The sequence below is a fragment of the Crotalus tigris genome, unplaced genomic scaffold (assembly GCF_016545835.1).
Source record: "Crotalus tigris isolate CLP2741 ecotype Arizona unplaced genomic scaffold, ASM1654583v1 scf7180000017764.6130737, whole genome shotgun sequence".
Taxonomy (NCBI): Eukaryota; Metazoa; Chordata; class Lepidosauria; order Squamata; family Viperidae; genus Crotalus; species Crotalus tigris.
In genome coordinates, this window is record NW_024096618.1 from 2,274,468 (window position 1) to 2,285,624 (window position 11,157).

At 38.0% G+C, this 11,157-nt stretch overlaps 1 protein-coding gene and 1 pseudogene across 1 annotated transcript; both read left to right on the plus strand.

Moving 5' to 3' along the window:
* The first annotated feature begins 1,005 nt into the window (after positions 1-1,005).
* LOC120306999 (olfactory receptor 1019-like) lies at positions 1,006-8,517 on the plus strand. The gene is made up of 3 exons (XM_039341135.1): positions 1,006-1,127; positions 5,559-5,728; positions 6,254-8,517. The coding sequence occupies exon 3, from the start codon at positions 6,473-6,475 to the stop codon at positions 7,418-7,420; it is 948 nt and encodes a 315-aa protein (XP_039197069.1). The 5' UTR covers positions 1,006-1,127; positions 5,559-5,728; positions 6,254-6,472; the 3' UTR covers positions 7,421-8,517.
* On the plus strand, positions 2,710-6,322 carry LOC120307097 (annotated as a pseudogene).
* Positions 8,518-11,157: the final 2,640 nt, after the last annotated feature.

Consider the following 11,157-nt stretch of genomic DNA (forward strand, 5'->3'; position numbering starts at 1 on the left):
AAAGATAATTCTTTCTTTGAAGTGAACTTCTGCCCAGTATTCTAGCCTTGGCTTTAAATAATAGATAGCAATAAAAAGCTTCACAACTTAAACAGAGGTTTGAAAATTGGTGAATTCTGAGGAACTCAACAGAAAACTCACCCATTTTTTTCCCGTGTGCTAACTGATCAGTTTTTCAGTGGATAGTAGAAAACAAAGGAATGCTCCTTTGCAGCAAAACACAGTGGAGAAATGCTGCTCTTGAGCAGGTTCAGGGTGAGAAGAGATAAGCTTCCATCTTTCCCAGTGACCTTGCTTGAGATTCCCAGTTTCCTTGAAGAGTTCTATCTTACAGTAGTGTCTTTGCTCTTACAATTGGTCAGTTCTCTGTTTGTTTTTAAAAAATCAATACCATTTTCCTTGATTGATAATCAAGCATCATTAACAATTATGTCTACAAAAACCATTTCTTTCTAAAATTAATGTCCATGTCTCAAAGCAATGATATTATTATTGGAACATGATCAGGAATTATGGTGAAGTCAATATACTATTTTTCAAATAAATCAGTCCTGGATCAAGACATCAAGAAAATAATCTAAACGTGAATGTCATTAATAAAATACCATTCATATGGTATTGATAAAAACATTTATTCTTGTTTGGTTAAATTTAATTGTCTCCATAACAAATTGATATAAGTTGTTATATAGATGTATTATATATGTAGACATATGAATAGTCCTGACAGCATCTTCTAAGAAAGATTGTGCATTGTATTGGGTATTGATTTGGATAATTTGGTGGAATATTGTCAGTTGCAAATGACTTTTTTATGTCCATCTAGCAATATTTTTACTGGGACAAAATTTCAAGAGAAAGTGAATCTCTTTAATTAACTTGGCAAAAGTAGAAGTCCTTTGAGTAATTAGTTTTTAATGGCTTCCTGTGAGCAATACTTGTGTCAGATGTCTGGGGCTCTGAGACAGGAAAATAAATACCTCCAATTTATGTGTCTGAATAATTGAAGCACATGAAAACAACAAAGGATGGGCTAACATCTTCTAAGCATCCTCTTTGACCGTCTTCTCTGAGCATCCTCTGACTAATCCACAGTAAAGCATGAAGATTCCTACCATAATTTCCAGGTAGGATATAGTTTTTAGAGAAAGTGAGGCTCGGGAAATCTAAATTTTGAGACAATATAAGAAATGATGCAATGAGAAGGCTCTTCTTGATGAAAGCCAAGAAATTAGATAGATAGATAGATAGATAGATAGATAGATAGATAGATAGATAGATAGATAGATAGATAGATAGATAGATAGATATGCTGAGATGTCAAACTAGTCTTGAATGATAATCAAACATCTCCTGAATAATAACTGTTGCTAAGAAGGGTAAGCAGCAGCTATATGAACAACTTCTAAAATGCTACAAAGTAGCAAAAGTAGTGTAATTGAAATGCCTCAGTGTTTCATATGCTTGTCATTAGGGCATTCACACAGTCCTTGCATCCTTTTTTCCATGCAAAGCTAATATTTCAGTGTTTTGTTTTAACACAGAATATTTGCATCAGCAGAAATGCCAGGCTGGAAGTAGTACTAGAATATTTGAATGATTACAATGGTCCAGGTTATAACAGGGAAAAAAATCCAATGGTCTGTTCCATTCTTGTAGATCTCACAAGGAAGATAAAAAGATTCTCCAAAATAAGATTAGCTCAGAAGAGGAAGAAATGTCAGGAAGAAATGAATGCCACTTGGACAATATGGACCAGATGTTCCTGTCTGATATCTTCCAAAAATATTGGAGTCAGACCTGCATCTCTCAGATTTTGATGAGAACTGTGAACCCAGCACATTGGGAAGGCAACCAATAGAAAAGTGTTGATAGAGAGTTCTCTCTTGCTCTCTCCCTTCCCCAACCCTGATTATATTTGTAGACCTTTAAGTGACACATTCACAACACAGAAAACTTCTAGTTTAGGAAAAGAAAGGAGAAGGAAATGTCATTCACAGTTATTTAGTTAGAAGCCCACTGCCATGATTCATCTCATATATTATGAGCAAAAAGGGACTACCTACCCTGTATATTCCCAATCAATTGTGCCTAATGCAGAAAGTAATTTTTGAATCTACTTCCTCAATCTTAAATTCTGTGGCCACAATACTCTATGTCAGTGGTTCTTAACCTGGGCGATACTGCCCCCCAGGGGACGATTTCATTTTTCAGGGGGGTGATGGAACAAAAAGGGGCAATGCAGGGGCAAAGGAACGAAAGGGGGGCGATATGGGGACGATGGAGTGAGAAGTTTTGGAAACACTTTTGAGATTTTTTGGTACAGTGAATCGCTGTATATCTGTCATACAAAAACGTCAGATCACTCGCTATTAGTGGATTGAATTGTGTTTTCAAATGTTCCTCCAGCTAGCTTCAGTACAGAATGCCGTACATATGTAAATACGCATCGCTTAACTTCATGCATGTTCTGCAGGAGCCTCTACCCATACAGTGGTGCGCCGTTGGCCAGAATGGGCAGTGATGGAGGGGGGAGCGCTTCTTTTGAAACATTGCATACTGAGTGACTGTCCCCTGTGACGTCAGCTGTAATGTCAACATAACTGTTGAAACTAGGTTTATCGACATCCATGTGTGTTTTTCTAGTGTTCCAATGCAGTCGAAAATTTAATTTGCAGGTAGTGCCTTTCATTTCAAAGACCTCTCAACATGGCCGAGAAGAGGAAGTGTCACTAATATTCGATGGAATACCTAAAATTGGGATTCATTCCATCTCCTTCCAACGTACAGCTTCCATTTTGTCTTCTTTGTGAGAAAACATTTTCTCACAAATGAATCGATGAAGCCTTCCCGACTGAAAGACCATTTGATAAGAATTCATTCAGATAAAGCCAACAAACCAGCATCGTTTTTCCAATCCTTAAAGGCCAAGTTTGAGGGTCGCAGCACTGTTGGGAAGTTATTTGGAAAATCGTCACTCAACGCCAACAAGGGGCCCATTTGTTTCTATGATGTATCTTTGTTGATAGCAAAATGTGGCAAACCTCACATTATTGGAGAAACGCTGATTTTTACCAGCAGTGAAACAGATTGTTGCCACCATGTTGAGGCCCGGCGGAAGCACTATCACGCAATCGATTCCTTTGAGCAATGACATCGTATCAAAAATAATTGATGAAATGGCTGCTGATGTGGAAGAAAGGCTTACTGACACCTTGAAAAATACAGAATTCATGATGCAGATTGACGAGTCAACAATTCGTGAAAATGAAGCCTTGTTATTGGCTTATGTCCATTTCATGAACAGAAATGAAGAGATCGGTAAAGAACTGTTATTTGTTAGAAATTTAGCCAACGACACAAAAGGTTCTTCGATATTTAGAAAGGTTGAAGAGTTTTTTAATGAGAAAAACATCCCTTTGACAAACGTCGTGGCATGTGCAACCGATGGAGCTGCATCCATGGTTGGATGATATCGCGGATTTCAAGCTCATCTAAAATTGGTTGTACCTGGAGTTATGACTATCCATTGTGTCGTTCATAGACAGCACCTTGTCTCAAAAAATTTGAGTGGCCGTTTGCACGAGTCTCTACATTATGTCATTAATGCTCTGAATAAAAGTAAGTTGAATGCCTTGAACAACCGACTTTTTCACAAGCTTTGTGAAGAAAATGATGAGGAGTTTGAATGTCTCCTTTTGCACACCAAAGTAAAGTGGCTTTCAAAAGGAAAGTGTTTGCGGCGATTCCACGAACTTTTTGACACAGTTGTCGAATTCCTTGAATCCATTGACTCAAGTCTAAGCAGTTCTCTTAAACTTCGATGTCTGGGTGTAGCTAATCTCGCTGATGTTTTTGACAAGCTGAATGAAGTGAACGTAAAGCTGAAAGGAGATAAAATCAATTTTCTTAAGGCCAAGGGAGTAATCTGCTCATTTATTTCCAAATTGGACCTCCTTGCAAGCAATATGAGTCACCAAGAGCTGTATCAGTTCCCAAACCTTGGTAATGAACGTGAACTCCAAGGAGAAGATTTGGACATTTTTTGCTGCCACCTGAAGCAACTAAAAGAAGATATGGAAACCAGATTCTATGATCTGATAAATCTGGAAGTGCCCAGTTGGGTGCTAAATCCTTTCACAGCAGACTTTGCACAACTTCATTCCAAACTGCAAGAGCCACTGACAGGTCTAAAATATGACTTTGAAACCCAGTCACATTTTCAGAGTTACAGCTATGAAGCTTTTTGGGTGAAAATGAGGAACACTTACCCAATATTGTGGGAGGAAGTTAAGTTGCTTCTTTTAGCCTTTCCTTCCACTTACTTAGTGGAGAGGGGCTTCAGCGCCACCCAACAGATCCTTTCTAAGTCAAAGAACATGTTGAAGATCTCTGAGCATGGTGATTTAAGATTGTGATTAACAAAAATGGTTCAAGAAATTGGCATCAGCTCACCAAGCACAATGCAGCCATTGATGTTCTTTTTTTTTTTTTTGCTTTTTGTGTACATACATTTTTTTTCATTAATAACTGTCTGAACTTTTATCATTGTATTTGCTTGCATTGGATTTCACATTCCATTTTGAGTTTTTGGCTTCGTTTTCAAATTTTTGTTGTGCTTTGTAAAACATTTTGTGTGTCTCTTTGTATTGTACTTTTTTAGTGTGCACTCCAGTTCGATATCATATTTTCTTTGTGTCTTTTTAATCCTTTTTAGAGTGTGTGTGACTATATATACTTTCCTCGAATCTTAATTTAGTTTCAGAGTTTTCGTCTTGAAATTCTTAGTTCCTGCATTGCTGTTTGTTCTTATGGCCTTTTTATATTTCTTTTTGCGTCTTAAATTTCACTTGTAATTCAATCATTAAATGTTACTGTTTTTCTTTTTGGGCATTTCACTTTCTTGCAATTGAATTTTGTTTTCAGTGGTCATTACATTTAAGTGTCTTGAATAAATAAGATAATGAAATACATGTATCACAAAGTTTGGGAATAAAGTGATGGGTGCCACCAAAGTTTTCCACACAGTTAAGGTATGGGAAAAAGATAGAAATAATTATTTGCATCGATATGTCCTGATGATAATTTTAAAGAAAACAAAAAAGGTGTTTGCATAAATTGAAGAATTATTTCCTATATTGTGATTGAGAGGTTATATTGGGGGAGGGGGGGATGACAACTTCCTCATTGGCTCAAGAGGGCAATTTGTTCAAAAAGGTTAAGAACCACTGCTCTAAGTCACAGGTGTCAAACTCGCTGTGTCACATGACATGTCGGAGCTGGGATGGGGGTTACATGATGCAGCCAGCCTGTGGACTAGCAGTTTGACATCCCTGCTCTAGGTCAAAACTTCTTTTTGGTACTACATTCTGTCACTGAGGGCTAGATGAAATTGCTATTGAATTTCCTTCAGTCCTTTCCTTTGGCTAGTTCAGAACTAGCGGATAGAAATCAAATAATTTTACTGCCTTCTTTGAAAGACAGATGTTATCCTTGATAGTTTGAAGAGTTACCTCTGGATATATATACACAAGTGACCAAGGATTGTTTGGCTTTAGCTTTCTTTAAACAGGAAACATAACTTGCACACTGCCAAAAATACTACTTGGTCACCCCTAGAAAGTGCTGCAAAGGAGAGAGATTCATGATGTTGCGAGCCCTAAGGCAATTTTGCTGCTAAAAGAAGAGAAAGCCAAGAAATGTACTGCCCTTCACTCCATTTTAAAAAGTAAGTCCAACCTTACCCCAGCTGTCAGCCTTCAAAAAATTTACAACTCTGCTGATAAATTCTGCTTAGGTTTTTCAAAAGCAAAAGAAAACCATGGAATTTGGGACATTGCAGAAAAGACTTGTAAGATAAGTTAAGCTAAACTAAGAGCAAATTAGTAATTTAGCAGCTATATACATTAGAGGAATTTCTGTGCATACAGAATCTCCATGCATTATAGGCACTGTGAAGCGGAATATAAGTCTTAAGTTCTATTGGTATTGCTACATAGGATATATGCTTTCTGTTTGATCACACGGCCTGAGAAGGCTAATAATTGTACTCCCATATGTATAGAGGCTCTAAATTGGAAAAGTCTAGTTTAAACTGTACAAAATAACTATTTATATTTGCTTTCACTGAAAGTTTCACTTCCATAACAAGAAAGCTAAATCTTGCAAATGCTTAATTGTTAAATTCTTTTTTAATTTTAAATAATTCTGCCATTTTTATGGAATAAAGAACTGCTTTCTTTTCTTGATACAGTACCATAGAATGAGTCAAGTTGTGCTGCTTCTGAAGATGCCATCAACAGAAAGAAGTGAAGGGGACTGAGATGAAGGTTATTGGCATCTCTGCTTAGCATCGCAAAAGCTTCTTGCTCTATTTTTATTTTCTTGAGTCTATAATAATTTTTTTCTTTTCCTGAGCTGGGTTTTTTATTTCACCTCAGAATCTCATCTCATCACCTCTTCCTCTCCCTCCATGAAGATGGCTGGAGACAACCACACACAGGTGACAGAGTTCATTTTCTTGGGGTTCACAGATAATCCTTACCTAGAAATTGTCCTCTTTGTGGTGTTCCTGACCATTTATCTGGCAAATGTGATAGGAAATGTAGGCATGATTCTCGTGATTCTGCTTGATGAACAGCTCCACAGCCCCATGTATTTTTTCCTTTGCCACCTTTCTTTGGTGGACCTTGGTTATTCAACAGCCATTGCCCCACGTATGCTGGCTGACTTCTTGCGACAACATAAAGTCATCTCCTTCTCCAGCTGTGCAACACAATTTGCCTTTTTTGTGGGCTTTGTGGATGCTGAGTGTTATGTCTTGGCAGCCATGGCTTATGACCGCTATGTGGCCATTTGTCGTCCTCTCCATTATAGCACAATCATGTCAAAACAAGTCTGTTTGGTGTTGGTGGTTGGTTCCTACATAATAGGTCTTATAAGCTTGGCATCCCACACTAGTCTGACTTTCAGCTTAGATTACTGTGGTTCCAATGTCATCAATCATTTCTTCTGTGAGATTCCTCCACTCCTGGCATTGTCTTGCTCTGACACTTATGTCAGTGAGATCCTCCTCTTCAGCCTTTGTGGATTCATCGAATTTAGCACCATCCTCATCATCCTCATTTCTTACATCTTCATCTTTGCTGCCATCTTGAGAATCCGCTCAGCTGAAGGCAGGCTCAAAGCCTTCTCTACCTGTGCTTCTCACCTCACTGGGGTCACCCTCTTTTATGGGACAGTGATGTTTATGTATCTGCGGCCACCATCCAGCTACTCATTAGATCAGGATAAGTGGGCCTCTGTGTTCTACACTGTTGTCATCCCTATGCTGAATCCCTTGATTTATAGCCTAAGAAACAGAGATGTGAAGGAAGCATTTAGAAGAGTTATCAGCAAGAAAGTTTTATCCCATAAATAACTATCTCTCAGTTATAACATGCTAAATTAAAAATGTCATGGTGCTTGTTGCATGTAAGGTTCCATATTAGGAATCTACAGTTTTATAGTTGAAAAGCAAATGATAGGGAGGTTTTCACCATGATAATCAAGATTTTGATGTAAGAAAATTTGGCTTCATACTGTGGTTTCTAAGAATAATATTAGACTTAAAACAATAAACCTATATCCTGTCATTTTTGCTGGTAAATATGTTTATTTCACTCCAGTCAAAACAACAAACTCCAAATAAGAATTAATAGCAACTGATTTCCAAATGCTTTACCTTTGAAAAACAACAAATTTATTCTACTTTCATTTTAATGTTAAATGGGGAGGGGGGCGTATGAAAACAATTGTTTCAAGGCTAGTAAATAGTGATTTACATTGTCACTTGGCACCCAAGTACAATATTAAGGAAAAGTTAGTTATGCTTACCTCCCACTGAAATTAATATATAGTTAATTACAATTATATACAGCAGGGGTCCCCAACCCCTGGTCCGTGGACCGGTACCACAACCGGTCCACACAAAGAAGCAAAGCCTTATCCATGGCTTAACTTTGCCATGGCTTCAACTAAACCACAGCTGAGTATGAAACAGATCAGATCAGCTTTCCAACCCTGCTTATACTGCGGAGACACAAGCCTACATCTGCTTTCAAACTAGGGCAGTACTCTTACTGATAACAGAACATCATCAGCCCTTGACAACAAGATGTTGATAGTAAGGAAATAGAAGTTACTAATCAATGGTTGATCTAGGTTCAACTCCAGGCATATCCTATCTCATAAAATGTGTTATCCTGGTGTTCAGTTGACTCTCAGAATGAAGGAAGATCATGTATTGAGGTTAATCTTCATGTTCTATTTGCTGTGGCATGAGGACACCCCACTAGCCATTTTTACAGGACATGTCATTACAAGCTGTTCTGCATCTCATTGTACAGTAACACATGTTTTAGATTTTAAAGCTTTTGCACCTACATACTTTTTCTGAACAGAAAGTCCAGATTGGATCCATTCAATTTTTAAAATCCATTTAGAAATTTGGCTCAGATTCACACATCTCTAATTACTCTTTTCATGGGAACCTCACCAAAGCAATTAATGATCACAGGTTATTAGATATGTTCACTGCTTTGAGTTATTTGTAAACAATAGTAAAGGTGGAATAAAAATCAAATAAATAATAAATAAATAAAATTGATGTCTGAGGAATAGCATTACATTTTTGAATGTATATTTTATAAATATGAAATCTTATGCAATAATCAATCACTGCATTACATACAAGTTTGTGGACATGAAAAGGATGCCATAGCTATAAAAAAGTAGAGAAGAGAACTAGGGGATTAGCCATTTTGGACCTAGTTCTCACTAACAGAGATGAAATGATAGAAGGTGTTGAAGCCATAGGAACCTTGGGAGGAAGTGATCATGCAATATTGGAATTCAACATTATGGAAGCACAAGCAATAGAACACAGTCAAACTAGAGTCTTGGACTTCAAGAGAGCTAATTTCAATAAACTTAGAGAGAGTTTGGGAAGGATTCCATGGATGAGAATCCTCCAGGGAAAACAACTCAAGAGGCTTGGGAAATTTTGAAAAGTGAGATAATAAAGGCCCAGTCTAGCACAATACCAACAAAGAGGAAAAATAACAGCTCTCAAAAGAAACCAGTGTGGCTGCATAAAAAACTCTCTGATCAATTGAAAGATAAAAAGGACAAGTATAGAAAGTGGAAAGAGGGACACATAACTAAGTCAGAATATCAGCAAATAGCCCGAGCCTGCAAAGATGAAGTGAGGAAAGCTAAGGCTCAAAATGAACTAAGGTTTGCAACCAAAGTCAAAAATAACAAAAAAAGCTTCTTTCAACATGTAAAAGACAAGAAAAAAGTGAAGGAAATGATTGGTCCATTAGTGGGTGAAAGTGGCAAGAAGGTGACAAGCAACAGGGAGAAAGCAGAACTATTTAACTCGTTTTTTGCATTTGTCTTTACACAAAGGGAAAAAACAGACCAACCTATCAAAAATAGTCCCATAAAAACAAAATAGAAATACAAGTTAAGATAGGCAAGAAAATGGTAAGTGAACACCTGTCCAGCCTAGACAGTTCAAATCACCAGGACAAGATGGATTACACCCCAAGGTTCTCAAGGAACTGGCAGATGTGATCTCAGAACCACTGAACTATATTTTTCAAAGATCCTGGAGCACTGGGGAATTACCAGAGGACTGGAAAAGAGCTGATGTAGTTCCCATCTTCAAAAAAGAGGAAAAAAGGACCCTGGAAATTAACAGACCTATCAGCCTGACCTCAATACCTGGAAAAGATAATCAAACAACGAATCAGCAAATACCTACAGCAAACAAAGTCATTACTAAAAGCCAACATGGGTTTGTCAAAAACAGATCATGCCTGATAAATCTTATTGCATTCTTTGACCAAGAGACAAAATTAGTGGACCAGAGGAATGCTGTGGATATAATTTACTTGGACTTCAGTAAGGTATTTGATAAAGTAGATCACAACCTACTACTTGATAAGATAGAAAAATGCGGGTTAGACAGCATCACCACCAAATGGATCCGTAGCTGGTTGACCGGCTGTACTCAGCATGTGGTCCTCAATGGAACTGCATCTACATGGAGGGAAGTGTGTAGTGGGGTGCCCCAGGGCTCTGTTCTGGGCCCAGTGCTCTTCAACATCTTCATCAATGATCTGGATGAGGGGATAGATGGGGAACTCATCAAATTTGCATACGACACCAAGCTGGCAGGAATAGTCAACACTCCAGAAGACAGGCTTAGGATACAGGAGCATCTGGACAGACTTGAACACTGGGCGCTATCTAACAAAATGAAATTCAATGGTGAAAAAAGTAAGGTTCTACATTTAGGCAAGAAAAACTAAATGTACAGGATAGTATAGGAGGTACCTTCCTCAATAGTAGTAACTGTAAGAGGGATCTCTGAGTCCTAGTGGACAGTCATTTAAATATGAGCCACCAGTGTGCTGCAGCTGTCAAAAGAGCCAACACAGTGCAAGGCTGCATTACCAGAGAGATAGAATCAAGATCACGTGAAGTATTAATACCACTTTACAATGCCTTGGTAAGGCCACACTTGGAATACTGCATCCAGTTTTGGTCACCACGATGTAAAAAAGATGTTAAGACTCTAGGAAGAGTACAGAGAAGAGCAACAAAGATGATTAGGGGACTGGAGGCTAAAACATATAAGGAACGTTGCTGGAATTGGGTATCTCTAGTTTAACGAAGAGAAGAACGAGGGGGGACATGATAGCAGTGTTCCAATATCTCAGGGGCTGCCACAAAGAAGAGGGAGTCAAGCCTGAAAGCAGGACAAGAAGCAACGGGAGGAAACTAAGCAAGGAGAGAATCAACCTAGAACTAAGGAGAAACTTCCTGACAGTTAGAACAATTAACCAGTGGAAGAACCTGCCTCCAGAAGCGGTGAATGCTCCAACACTGGAAGTTTTTAAGAAGAAACTGGACAGCCATTTGTCCGAAATGATATAGGGTTTCCTGCCTGAGCAGGGGGTTGGACTAGATGACCTCCAAGGTCCCTTCCAACTTTATCATCATCGTCATCATCATCATCATTAAGATTTACCCTAGTTATTCTGATTTTCTTTTTAGATTATTTTACCAAGATAAATTTATAAAACATACATAAATTGTGTGAGTATG